The sequence below is a fragment of the Meleagris gallopavo genome, chromosome 5, assembly GCF_000146605.3.
Source record: "Meleagris gallopavo isolate NT-WF06-2002-E0010 breed Aviagen turkey brand Nicholas breeding stock chromosome 5, Turkey_5.1, whole genome shotgun sequence".
NCBI classification, from domain to species: Eukaryota; Metazoa; Chordata; class Aves; order Galliformes; family Phasianidae; genus Meleagris; species Meleagris gallopavo.
The window spans coordinates 20,955,419-20,969,720 of NC_015015.2; the positions used below are offsets into that span (position 1 = coordinate 20,955,419).

General features: G+C 46.2%; 1 protein-coding gene across 1 annotated transcript; it reads left to right on the forward strand.

The window, feature by feature from the left end:
- The first annotated feature begins 7,824 nt into the window (after positions 1 to 7,824).
- LOC100547109 (transmembrane protein 151B-like) lies at positions 7,825 to 13,748 on the forward strand. The gene is made up of 2 exons (XM_019616088.1): positions 7,825 to 7,877; positions 10,353 to 13,748. The coding sequence occupies exons 1-2, from the start codon at positions 7,825 to 7,827 to the stop codon at positions 11,845 to 11,847; spliced, it is 1,548 nt and encodes a 515-aa protein (XP_019471633.1). The 3' UTR covers positions 11,848 to 13,748.
- Positions 13,749 to 14,302: the final 554 nt, after the last annotated feature.

Consider the following 14,302-nt stretch of genomic DNA (forward strand, 5'->3'; position numbering starts at 1 on the left):
TCACAGTTCACTTTGAAAGACTTCCCTTGAGTTCATTGGAACTTGGATCAGTTCCAGATCACATTTCTTCTGAGCACTTACAAGATTTTTCTATCCTCCATTCAAAGCTCAGGGTGTTCCTTTAGAGTAAGCAAAGATTAAATTGCATTATTAATAATGAATTACTTTTCTAATTTGCAAAGTCTGTCTAAACAAAGGCATTAGACAACTAGACTGCCCACAGCCAGTGAGGAGCTGACAAGATGGTGTACATGGATTCCTGTCAGATCCATCCAGGAGATGTCAGCCACGTGGAGCCCTCCCATTTCCACTGTCCCTGTTTCCAGGCTGAAGCACCAGGAGATGGTCTCTTGTTTCCTCTTGGCTGGTGGGCCTTTGCCTGCCATCACTTGCCCCGCTTGCTCTCATGGATGTGGGGCATGACAGAGTAGGTACATGGAGTCCTGCCGCTGTCTCTTAGTGTGGCCTCTCAAAGTTCACTCCTCACAACTAGGCTGCTAAGACAGTAGCTGCAGCATTACCTCAGATGTGGTTCTGCTTGCCCATGAATAGCTTCTCCGAGCCAAGCAGGAGGAAGTAGGGTCACCAGTAGAGGTAGCATCCCAGCAGTCTCACTTGTAGCCTTCACAGCAGGCCTTGCTTGGCTGGAGCTATTCAGCACTCAGGCATGAAGCAGGTTACTGGGCTGGCACTGACAGTAGCAGCATGTCATGGGGATCCACTTTGGACTACAGCATGCCTGCTATTGCAGATCAGTGCATGATGAAACACACTTTGGATGCAACAAAAACACAGTCAGGGAAGCCTGTCAAGAAGGGGCTCATGCCATCTTCTCTACATCTATCACTTGGGTTGCACAGTGCACAGCTGCTGTAGCCTCCCTCCTCACTATGTGGGACTGGTGTCTTTTCAGCCCTGGTCTGAGCAGCTGATTGGCAGAAGTCAGGACTTTCTGCCTTCTGAACCTTCCTTCCACGCTGAACGAGTGTCTGTCTCTTGACATGAAGACTGATGAAGTGTAAGTTCAGCTCTGACCTAAAGGGACATTTCCTTCCCCATCCTGAACCTCTGTACCCATCTGTGAATCTTGTACCAGTAATATTTACCATGTGTCTACTGGGAACTGTCGCTATCCAAGGGAGATGTGCAGGGAATTTGGCTTTGTGTCACTACTGTCAAAAGCCAGCAGTAGCAACATCAGCAATCTGGGGGAAAAAGGGATACTTTTGTAGTGTAGTATTTTGTAAGCTTGTAAAAAACTGTTGCTTTTTAGCCCTGATTTCTGTTTTGCAAATGGTGACCACTCTGTTGCTAGAATTCCTTTGTGCCAAAAACGTACCTGCACAGCTTCCCTTGCAACAGCATGTGTGTGCTTCACCAATGGAGGTGACTGGGCACAAATGCTTCACATCCCTCAATTTCCTACCCTTACATTTTAGCAAGCATATTTCCCATCCTGTCATAATGTGTGGCATAAATACTGTCTGCCTACAAACATCTTTCTTTTCTGGGATTTCCTTTATTTCTGCTTGAAGAACTCCTAAGTATTAGAGTACTGGAAGCTCCTTCTGTCCTGACCTCTGCTTTCTTCTTCATCCGATGGTATCTTAAATCCTGGATACACAAGGATGAAAGGTGTGAAGTAAAAGGCTGCCTTTGTGCTGTACCTCAAGGGGGTCCTATCAGCTGGCATTCAGGTGGATCAGCAAGACGTGCCATTTCGTGGTTTGTCTTGTCTGGTTACAGTCTCTGCTGAGAACAAAATTGAATGCTTACATTCTGTGCACCTTACCAGCCTGAGACCTCCCCCTTATAGCTCCGGTGAAGGAAGGATGAGATTAAATCTCCACATGGCTTTAAACAACCAGAAACCCAGCAATGCTGGCTCACCACAGGAGTGCAGCTGCCAGAGCAAATGCCTTTCCATTGGTGATGCTACTGACTTGTGCCATGCACACAGGTTATTCCTATTAAACCAAGTCAAAGAACATCTCTGCTTGGAAGTGGTGTGACAGCCTCTGCCTGCATGAGGTTTTCATTCTTGCAGGAGCTTAATGGTAAAGGAGCAAATGACGTGTTCAAAACATGCAGCTACAACTGTACCATATCCTCAAGGACCGAAAGGAAATTCTCTTTGATGCTTAATGTTTTTCTCCAGTGCTTTTTTTCCCTTATATTTCCTATCCCCTCCATGCTGGCAGCCATGCTGAGAGCACTTTCTATTGGCTCAGCATGAGCTGGGGGTAATGGGCTTCTTGCAGTTCAAGATGGATGGAGGAAGGATTTTATTTCAGGCTCCCCAGGAGGGGATTTATGAGATGGTTGTTGTAATATCTCCTTTTTCCCTCACCAGGCCTTATTACTGATGCCCCGTGCGGTGCCCAGATTGGGTCACATAATGGAGGAGCTCTTCAACCCATCATACACTAGCATCTGGGTTAGCTTAGCCCTGCGGGCTCCTTCCTCTTTGTACTAATGAACATCTCACATAGGAGTTCATTTGGCCCTGTGAGGCAGGAAGAATTGTACTCTTAATCTTCTCCTGTGGTTGTCTTCTCTGTAGTCACCTCAGCCTCTTTGGGCCAGCTTTCACCAGGATCACCTCAGGACTTGCAAGGTGATATCTGCACCCACATCTATTTTGTCTTCTAAGGGAAGGCAGATGGAGATCTCCTTACCCTCATTGCATCATCCTGCACAAATGGTGAAGCTGTTCTCAGCACACCCGAGGCTGTTCCTGGTGAGATCTCCTCAGTTATCCTCAATAGCACAACTGAGGACTCACCTCAGTAAAGTCTTGGTGCGCCTCTCTGTGTTACGTTCTGCCATGTCCATCAGGAACATTTCCTACTGCCCTCTCCTGATCAACATGGAAGAAGACATAGACAAAAAATCTGCTTTCATCCAGGCTGGTCACAACACCAGTGTGTGATTTGTAGTTATTGATCTTTCGTTTATCACCCTGGGATATGTTCATCAGAAGTATAAATCCACAAAGGCAAATTAAATTGTGGCTGGCATTAATTTTCCCCCCATTTTTAGTTCTTTCTTCTTTACTTCTATTTCTCTTCTTCTAGCTCTGTGCCAGTGTTTCTTCCATGTAATTTCCCATGGACAGGAAGACTGTTTGCAAATTAAAACAGGAAAAAAAAAAAAAGACAAGACTCACTCGTTGCTCACGTGAGCAATCCCAAGCTGTGAGGTCACTTTGCTGTTGAAGACAGTGATAAGGTCACCCTGCAGTGCTGCAGCCAGCTCTGGGAGGAGAGCAGAAGCACGCTGTGATGCCAGGCTTTGCCGTGCATCTCTGCTTGCTGAGGCACGACCACAGCATCACCACTGCAGCACAGTGCCACCACTGCGGGACTCTCTGCCCCCTCTTAGCACAGTTTTATTCCATCGTAGAGCAGACAGGGCTGTAGATCTGATTTTTTAGAGAAGATCCCAGCAGAAAGGGAGTATCTGGTCAGGAGGAGCTTCTTTCGGACTGTAGATGGGCTGAGAGAATTGCTGGCTCAGTGGGTCCCTTGGTGCTGACCAAGGAAGGGTCATTCCTTTCCTATATCAATTCTTGCTTGGTTCTTTTCCTGGGCTGGCAGATCCACATCCTCACCTGCTGCCTCCGTTTCCCTGTCTCGGTGACATCTGCATTGGTGACATCTGCATTCAGAGCATCTCTAGGCTATCCTCGCCTCTCTTCCACCTTTCCACCCCCCTTCCTGTATTTCCCTCTCATTTCTCTATTTCCATTCGGGCCACGTCCTCACTACCCTCTGTTTTCTCTTATTCTTTCATTTTAGACATGATAGCATTTTGCTTCAGCAAAATTGAAGCTCTTGAGGTCAGCTACCAAGGGCAAACGTGTTCACACATGGGGTTTCAAAGGACAGGAAACGCTTTTGGCATGATTTCCCTGAAGGAGAATTTGAATGCTTTTGAAATCGGGGAACTCAGATATCTGACTGCAAACCAGACACAGGCAGTCGAACTTGGACCCCAAACTGTCCACAAAACAAGCATTAGAATAAATTCATGCTGTTGCAGCATATTTTCTGCTTACTCCAGCTCTTGCTGGAGTTTTCAAGGAGACTGAAGCACTGAATCTGACAGAAGAGGAAAAAGCCATTTTGTCATTAGAAGCTACAGAGAAGTAGTAAACATCTGGCAAAATTATACATAAATTTTTTAAAGACTAACTGCAAAACAGTTTGATCAGCTTCCTTTGAACTTTACAGGCTATTTCTCACCTTCTATAAGGGTCAGTTTGGCAGCTTTTGCTTCAAATTTGAAACAGCAGTCCTAATTAGAAGAGTACAAAACTAGAGGTTTATAACTGTCACCACAGCCATTTGTGTGCTGCGAGTGGCAAAGAAAAAGAAGTAATGCTTTGAACCCACACCACCATACACCCACTTTCGAAGTAAAATACAACTACTGATTAATATAGCATATGACAACAAGCTAGGTAATGCTCTACTGAAGCTTTGGCAGGGTTTGACTGAGCATTGCATCTAGAGCTGCATATGGAATTGCCCCTGGGAGTAGCACTGGAAGTGTGAGGAGCACCTCAATGCACACACAACACCCACAGCCTTGTGCTGATGACTGATGTTTGGGTTTATGAAGACAATTGCCCTGTATAAGTTAATGGGATATTAGCAGTTAGATTGGCAGAATTATAGCGAAATAATTGCTAGATTTGACACTATCCACTGTATTTAAGCATAAAATCACTGCTGATAACATATACAATTGACACAAAGATGACGAGGCTGGTCTGTAACAATGAGCACAGTCCTACAGAGAGATCTGCTTCATGTGATAATTTCATTATTCAATTCAAAGCCATATCTGAAGTTACGCATTTCAGGATGGAAAGTGCATCCAATCTTTTACCTGTCCTTGAAATAGCATCTCAAAAAACACCTAGGAGCAAAGTGGGTGATGCTTGAATATACACTCCCAAGCCAAAATCTCCTAATACAACTCTTGGAGATTTTTTAAAAAGGTAAAATGTGTGGAAATGGGGGGTGATTTTATGGTTGAGTATAATGCTAGTGAAATAAGTGCTGAAATCCTGCACTTACAGGATACACATTAAGAAGGATCTAAAGGTGACAGAGAAAAAGAAGAGCTCCAAAGAGATCTGGGGGAGAAAAAAGAAAAGAAAAAAGCTGTGCAGTGAAGGACTTTGAGACCTTGACCCACTTATTTTGGAAAAAGAAAGCCAAGAGGTGTCATAATTAGAATGGAGAGGCACCTTCAGAGAAAGAAGGCAGCAGTATGAAAAGAGTCATTACATTCAGAATGGGAATTCCTGCTGCCATCAATGGGGGCTAAAGTGAGAGAAAATTACAATGGCAGTGAAATTCAATCATCAAACAAATTGCAGAAGGGATTGTAAGTTCTTAATTTGCTTTTGTCTGTAAAGTTAAGCAGGAGGTTTTTATGCAAGATGAGCTTTTACCAACTACCACTCATTGGGCTATACATAGGACTGTAGCATAACACTGCACTGCCTGTGAAGTATACGAGTGAGAGAGAGAAGGTGTAGTGTCTCCTGGTCTTAAGGTGTAAATGCAGTTTGACTCATAACACAAGTTGATAGGAGAAATTCCTATTACTACCTGGGACTACTAAAGAATATTATATCGCAACTATCCCTGCTATCACCCAGGTGCAGCCATGTGGTCAGCTGGTGAATCCAGCTATCAGAGATGCTGATGTCCAAAGATCAACAAAGCAGCCGCCACTGGCAAAACTGAGGCACTAGGCATTCAAGGTAGGCATCTAAAAACCTGAGCTGATGGAAGCTGTCTGGGCTTCTAGCATCCCTTCCTTCTCCTCTAACCAGTGGATGCTCACAAAGGGGAGCAAGGATGCCTGCCTCGACCCATGCCCCAGGACCCATTGGTTCTTATGTACCCATCAAAAGGAAGAAACTTAGGGACATAAGTCATGCAGAAGCATGTTCTTACAGTTCAAGTGTGCCTCCTAAGGAGATACTGTGGCATGGTGGGACAGTTGTTAATATCTTGCCTTCTTGGCTACCCTCAGTGCAGCTGCTTGTAAGCTCACTTAGGATGGTTGTCAGTTACAGTCTAGCTGAGCATATTTTCATATTGGTGGCTCACAAGTTGTCTAGGGATGAAACCCTGCCCACCCACTCCTTCAGCCCCTGGCTATGCTCTGCTCCAGCTGCTAAGTGCAAAGCCACACTTTCTCCTCCTGCTTTCTCCCCACCCCTTTACACTAGGAAAGATTAACAGCCCAAATCTACATGCTATTACAATGCAAAGTACTTTTCAATGATTTTAATGACTGCTGCTGTAGCCAGAAGCCGATCTGGCTGCCACAGAGCTGGGACAAGTGTGGGTTTGGTGTGCTGGTTCCACACAGGTCCCTTCACACTGGCGTTTGATCTTGGGTATCTGCCATCTGAGGGTGGCTTTGAAGGCAATTGCCATTTCAGCCACTGCCAGTATGCTTTCTCATTTGCAAACGAAGTTCTGCACAAAAGTTCCTTGAAGGAGAAATAACCAAAATGTTGCCAGCCTGGAAACTCCTGTCTGCTGCAGGTGTCGGTTGAATTTCCAGTTCTCTGTGAGCAGCTAGGGCTTTCGAGACTATTTTCCAGCAACTACAGCAACTAATTAAATAGCATCTATCATTTGGTGTCTTGCAAGATTTCATACCACCAGACAACAAACAGAGCTTGGGAGAACATGGAGCTCCCTCTCCATTTTGAGTGGGGCACAGACCCAATGCTCTGCCTGAGATTTTTTTGGAAAGGACAGGTCAAAAAGCCCTAATACAAAGGCAGAGTGAGACCAAGGGCAGCTCAGGGGAGGGCTGCCCCAACTTTTCATGTTTTGGGCTCAAATCTGTGAGTTCTAGTTTGCAAGTAAGGTGTCTGAGTTTCTGCCTGTTATGGGACAGTCACTGCTTGCCTCTGGCTGTAGAGCTTGCTGTCCTCAATTTCTTCAGTTACATTTCTAATATATTCCAGGGGATTAGGGTTTTGCCCCACATCAAACACAGAAGCCACAGCAGTCGTCAGAGAACACAGCTCTCATTCACTGTCTGGCCAAAGTTATCATGGAAATTATTAGTTTCCTTAAGCATTTATTGTAGTTGTCCAAAATACAGGCTTACCCTGTTCTGATCTGAAACACTGTACTTGGAAAGGAGAAAATTCCACGTAGTACCACAAACACCATGTTTGCAAGAAGTTGGTATGTTAATTAATAAAGTCTGGGAGCGACTGGCTTAGCATGCTAATGAATTTGTTATGCAAAGATAGATGGAAAGATACATTTTGTTCTTAGACTTTGAATGTGTGATGCTTTTATTGTAATTATTTGTTGCATTTCCTGTCTTTCTTATGAACAGACTATTAGTATTTCTAACACTATAGTAGAGTTAGATAATTGTTTCAGCAAAGGGAAGGAGAAATAACGAGATATAAGCCAGAGGAACATAGTCAAGACTTGAAATGAGAGGGACAGCCAGTGGGGTAGACCCTAGAGGAGATATCCTTTTGTAACTGAGGACCTGCAGAGAATGAGATCTAGTTAGCAGCAAAGAAGACCCTTTTTCCCAAAGGGTTCTGAACATGAAGGTTGGGCTGAACTGGACTGATAGGTGTGTGTAAATCTGAGAGGTCTGGCAGTGGGCACTATGGCTGCATGTTCTCACTAACGCCAGGAGAGAAGTTGCATTTCTTACAAGCTACAGTGAAAACAGTGAAGGTAACCCATCTCAGGAAGATCCAGCCCTCTCAGCACAGGGAGCTGACGGCCATTTTTAGGTGTTTCCACGGAGATGTGGACCTGTATGCCTTGGAGCTGCCGCCAGCCCAGCTCTGATCAAGACTGGTAAGACCAGAGCCACCCTCTTCCCCAAAGTGGGGCTGGCATTTCATGCGGCTAAGCACATAAAGAAGCATCTGCCAGCTCTCAGACTCCAGTATGGCCACTGATAACCCTAACCAGCAGGGCTGGTTGAATCAGTCCTTGGGTAGGAGCCAAGCTGTGGGTTGCAAGTTGGACCACAGAGCTTCAGAGATCAGAGAAGTTATTAGTCAAAGGGAAGCAAGATAAAGGAAAGGAGAGGATTGCAGTGCCTTTGGCAAATAGTGCCTTAACTGAAACAGGACAGCCTTCACATGGCTGCATGCAGGGCCAGGCTGTTGGGGTTCCTGGTGTATTTAAGCACACACTTTACATTACAACTGACTACTAGACAGTTGTAGAGACTAGACTAGATGGGTCCAAAGGGAGAAGCCTACATTGGTCAGGAATGGCACTGGGACAGAGCAGTGGGCATTTGACAAGAGTTTCCGGAGATCAAATTCTTTATGACTGGATGTAAACTCAAGAATTCACCCTGCAAAACTCCCATAAGTAGTGACTGCCTAAAGCCACTTCCTCACTTTCCTTGAGCCTTCCTGCAAAAAAATTAGGGAAAACAGCCTCATTCCTTCTTATACTGAAGTCTTTTGTCTTCCCTGCTTACAGAAAAGGTATATAACCTGTTTTGTTCCTCTGCATCCATTTTGTTAGTAAAGAGAATACAATCCAAAATATTCTTCATCCTGACACATAAATATACACAAAAGGCTTGGGATAAGAATAGAAATCTTTATGGGCTCCTTCTAGATGCATCAGGAAGAATCAGGAGCCAAATTCTGCCCTTCCTTGCTGCAGATGAATGCTGTCACTCCCTAAAATAAATAAAATTGCTCTGCACTTACACAATGTCAGATTAGAAGCTAAGAAATCAAAACCTAACCCTGTGAAGTCTAGTTTGGCAATGCTCACAGCAAGCCATAAAAACCTCTATAGTTACTCAGAAGTAGCTCTCTGTTCCAGAAAAAAAAAAGCAGTATTAAATCTGATGCGATAGCCCTGCAAGGTGAGGTGCCAATGCCTCCATCTCATTGAGAAAACAGTAAATTCTTTCTAGTGGTGCTGTACTATTATTTCCTGAGTCATAAGATGCTGGTCCTTAAATTCTTGGGTGATTCAAGCTTGCTTACAGAATCCTAACTGCTCTGGGTTTGGGAGAAGCTATACTAGGGGAGAACTTTATCCCAGTAGAAAAAGAGAAGACATTTCCCAAACTTAGCATCTGCTGGCATCCATGAAGTAGTTTGATGCATTAGAAGTGGTCCCTTGGGAGAAGGAGTAGTTGCATGCTTCTATTTTTGCATGAAATCAGGCTCAGCAGAGGGCATGATGATGCACAAATATCAGCATGTCTTACTGTCTTTTTCTCAGACTTAAGGAGAGGCAAAGGACGGTGGTGACGAGTGGGATGTGTTCAGCCCTCTACATTACCAACTGGGTGAGCAGGGGGTCTCATGTCACACGCCTTCTACAGACCAGCTGCTGCCAACCAGAGTATAACCCGTGCTGCTACTGCTCTTTGCAGAGAGAAGTTGTCTCTCTGCTTCCGCTAGCTGCTTGGCTGGATTTCATGCCTTTTATTATAGCCCAACATAGCATGACAACGCAGCTGATTCACTGCAGCATCACAGGGGTAAGACCATAACCACTTCATCTTGGTGAGCATAGCAGGAATACAGGAATGCAAACTCCCTCTCCACTCCCAGCCTGACTTCTATGACTTCAAAGAGAAGGATATGCTATATTTTAAACATTCACTCACAGACCCTTAGCCCCAGTGGTTGAACCTTTCAGGTATCTTAGGTAAGAGCTTGTCTTCTGACCAGCCTAAAGCTATGTGCACCATGCTGTAATCCTGACAATTTTTTCAAATAAATGTGCTCGAATCTGGTAATTTTCCTGATGGCTCGCCTCCAAGAGAATGGTGTCAATCACCCAGTAGGTTTCAGGGCTGGGGCTGAGTCAGCTCTGACTCAGTCAGCAGCTCCAGCTTTGCCAGGCACTGGAGCTCTGCGTTGGTGCAACCCATTGGGCTGTGGCCCCACAAAAGACACTGATTCTGCAGCAGCATGGTGTGAGAACCCCCTAAAGCACAGGGGAAGCCCACAGCCCTGCTCCAGAACCTTCTTGGCTCTGTAGTAAGGTGTGTAGATGGGGATGGGTGCTGGCTCATTGCAGGGTGCAGAATCTGAGGACCCGTCTCACCCTCATCAAGATGCCCATCTGATCTGAATGTGGGCACTGCCATATGAAGGACTTCCCTCTTGGGAGCTGGAGGAAGCAAGGAAGTGTTTTGTCCACAGACCTCTGTCCCTGTCACAATTTTTCTGGAAAAATAGTTAATATTCCCATTTCTATGAAGTAGGGTAGTGTCCCCATCCTCAGGCAGTCAAGAGCAAACCCAGTCTGGAAAGCAAAAGGCACCGTATGTACTGTGTAAAGCAGTGTGACTGACAGGTTCCTCTCTTTGTCTTTCTCCCTTTATCCCTGGTGGTGTGATTTGAAGCAACGCCCTGTGAAGCAATCCCTGAGTGCCTGCATGTGCAGAGAGTCACACTGGAAATGCCTCCTCCTCTCCATCCTCATGTATGGTTGCCTGGGAGCAGTGGCCTGGTGTCAGCTGGCCCGAGTCACCAAGCTCAGCTTCGACAGCTCCTTCAAGGGCAAGTCCATGATCTACCACGACAGTCCCTGCTCAGATGGCTATGTCTACATCCCTCTGGCCTTCCTTTCCATGCTGTACGTGGTGTACCTGGTGGAGTGCTGGCACTGCCACGTCAAGAGAGAGCTGCAGTACAAGGCTGATGTGGACAGTGTCTATGAATGTATCAACCGCATGCAGCAAGCCACTCCGTGCATCTGGTGGAAGGCCATCAGCTACCACTTTGTACGGCGAACCCGGCAGGTAACCCGGTACCGCAATGGTGATGCCTACACTACCACCCAAGTCTACCACGAGAGGGTCAACACTCATGTGGCTGAAGCTGAGTTTGACTACTCTCACTGTGGATACAAGGACATCTCCAAAGAGCTCCTGGGCCTGGAGAGCTACACAGCCACCAAGCTGAGGTTCACCAAATGCTTCAGCTTTGCCAACATTGAGTCTGAGAACTCTTACCTGACACAAAGGGCTCACTTCTTCACAGAAATAGAGGGGCTGGATGACTACATGGAGGTAAGGGAAGGCATGCAGCTCAAAAATGTGGACTTCAAAGAGCTCATGATGGCCTACGGGGACCCAGATCACCTCCCATGGTATGTGTCTCACTATGCTTTCTGGGTGGCAGCCATCCTGATGATCTCGTGGCCTCTCAGGGTACTCATAGAGTATCGGACTGCATACGTCCACTACCATGTGGAGAAGCTTCTGGGCCTGGAATACACAGCACCCGCCACGACGGAGGAACCCCTCTACCGTTACCGCATGCCCCGGGATGCCACGCAGGACAGCACAGAGCTGGAGTGGCACATCTGCACCAACCGGCAGCTGATCCCCAGCTACTCGGAGGCCATGCTAATGGACCTGGCTGACTCCCCCGCGTACAACAGCTACACAGTGTGTCGGTACAGTGAGGTGGCCCATGGCTGCGAGCGCTGCAACCGTGCCTCCAGCACCTCCTCCATCTTCTCACGCCATGCTTTCCACAGCTGCAGTGGCAACTCTCGTCTGTCTCTCAACACCAGCCGCTTCTCCCTCTGCCGCGTCCATGGCTCCCACAGGACAGGCCTCTGGCGGAGCCGCAGCAGCAGCATTGCTGACCGGGGCTGCCATGATGAGCAATGCTGCTCCTACTCCAGCCAGCTGGCTGTCAACGAGAACCCCCCTACCTACCACGATGCCCGCTTCTTCCCTGTCTTGATCGTGCATAGGCCGGAAGGGCACGATGGACAGCCCTTCTATGTCAGACGCTCCTCCTGTTTAGAAACATCTCTGTGATGGGCTCCCATGCTTTCTCAGCTCTTCAGCTCTGGAACAGCTTCACTGCTGTGCTTGCAGAGACACCACCGGCCTGCAAGTGTCAGTCAGCAGGACGAGCTTCAGATTTCAGTTCTTCTTCTTGACATTGCACGAGGATATGGTCACCCTGCCAAGTGGCCCACCTCATTTCCAAAGCTTCTCTCCCTCCTCTAATTCGTCTCCATGTTTATTTTTCCCCTTCTTTTCACTCTTTTATTCCTCAGTGTTTCTTTGTTTCTTGAGTCTCTGCCTCTCCTCCCATCCCACTTTCTTTTACGTTTCAGTCAGTATTTGAAAGCTGTTTCAATGAGAGGATTTAAAAAGCCTGTGTTTCGCAATGCATTTGCCCTGCAAGGTAGGAAACTCAAGAGACAGCAAGGCCAAGCAAGATGCTGAAAGGCCTGCAGCCAGTCGTGTCAAGTCAGAAAGAGAATTCAAATCTGCAGGCTCTGAGTCACCTGCTGCAAACCTCAAACAAGGCTTTAAAAAAAATTATTTCTGCCAGTCTTTTTGCCTCTTCTTTCATTTATTGTCTCCTTTTTAATACTTCCTCCTCTCTCCCTATTCTCATCTTCCTTTTTTCTTTTTTTCACTTCTGCTTTCCAATTTCTCATTGCGCCTTTCTGGGGTTTTGTCAGTAAGGATGTCTTTCAGCCCGTAATTGGCTTCTGTTGCCCCAAAATATGGTATTTGCAGCACAAATTTCAGTGTCCACTGACACAGCCACAGGAAATGTCCCTGAGAAGTGCTGAGGACATTCACCACAGAGTAGTGATACACAAACAAAGCAAAAAGCATGCCTTTTGCTAACCGTGCCCTGCCTGGTCTGCAGCAGATGCTGCTGCATTTCCAGATATAGTTAACCTCCTTTAGCTCCACCAGTGTTAGCAATCGTCAAGAGCGTAATGTAGATCAGTGCCCTGCTAGTGCCACTATTTTTAAGACTGTAGATCTGGTTTGTGGTTATTTCATTCCTACCACTTGCTCGGAGCTGCAGGGACTGGCAAGGAGGAGAGAGGTCAGGGAGGGAAAGGTGTTAATCCACTACAGCCCACTCACCAGTGGTCTGAAGGCTCTTCCTGCAAGGCTCCCTGTGAGTGGGTGCAGAGCCTTCAGTAAGGTGTGAGATCAGCCTGGCATTGTCACCCACAGGAGGTGGCTGGTGCTTCCAAGAGCCAGGGACGAGCCCAGGGCTTCTGGCCATGCTCAGGATCCCCAGGGCCTCAACAGGTGCCAAACTTGCCATGTGCTGAGCAAGCTTTGCAACATTTAATCACGTGGGTAGCTGAGGTGGGTACCAACTTGCAGGAGAATGCAATACAATCTCAATACAGTAACTACCAAAACCAAGGTGTTGTGCCTCCCTATCGTAGGTAGGTCAGAAGCTGATCCCTCAGAGGGGCTAGCAACAAATGCTTCCTCCCGAGTCAGTTCTGTGTGTATCTGTGTAATATGAGATTTGTAAAGTCTTATTAGTATGTGTAGATTATATGTAACTGCATATGGTGATTTCTTATGGCATTGACTGTTGCACTAAGTTAAATACATTTTGTTTTGGTTTGATGACTGTTTTGATGCACTGTTTATTTCAACTCTGGAAGCAGAGACATTGCTTTCGCATGGGCAGTACCTGGCTATCACAGTGCGGAGGATGGCACCATCAGGAGGGTTGTTTAAATTTGTACAAGTCAATCTTTTTTAAAGTAAACACTGTGTATGTATGATTTATGTGACATTTTCATTCTGACAGCTTGGCATTTACTGTGAAAGATATGTAACACATAGGATGTGTTAGTTTGTCACCTCTAAAAAAGAATAACCATTCTAGACACGAGGAAGAACCAGGTTTGGACTTAGGGTAATTATTATTGTTGGACTGGGGCCAAAATCCTGAAATGGATAAAAATAAAAACAAAATCAAAACTTAGACCCACCCCACAAAGACCCAGTCCTGTTCCCTATTGATATCGTGGCATTCCTGGCAGAGTTGAGAGCCTGGGATAAGGATAGGATCAGACCCGACCTCCAGGCTCAGATTCGTCGCTAGTTTACTGGAGTAAAGGCAAGCCTTGCATAGGTTTCCCTCCTCTTGTCTTCACACTCACAGAAAGTTTAAACCAGCACATATGGAAGATCTGAGAGCTGGAGGAGGCTGAAGCCTCAAGAAATAGAGAGGCTGGAATATTTCAACACTGTTTCTGACTGAAGGAGGTGTTAGGGAGGAAGATGAGAAAGAAAGGAAGAGATGGTAGAACAACATAAATTAGAAGGGAACAGAGTTCAGATGCAGCTCAGATAAATGAGCAGCAGAAATCAGCTACATCAGGCTCAGGGACTGAGTGTTATATTTGGGTCCTCAGAAGTGGCCACGTCAAACAGTGTTATTATCCGACATGAACAAGCTCTAGCAATCCTATTATTATGATGGGCTGGG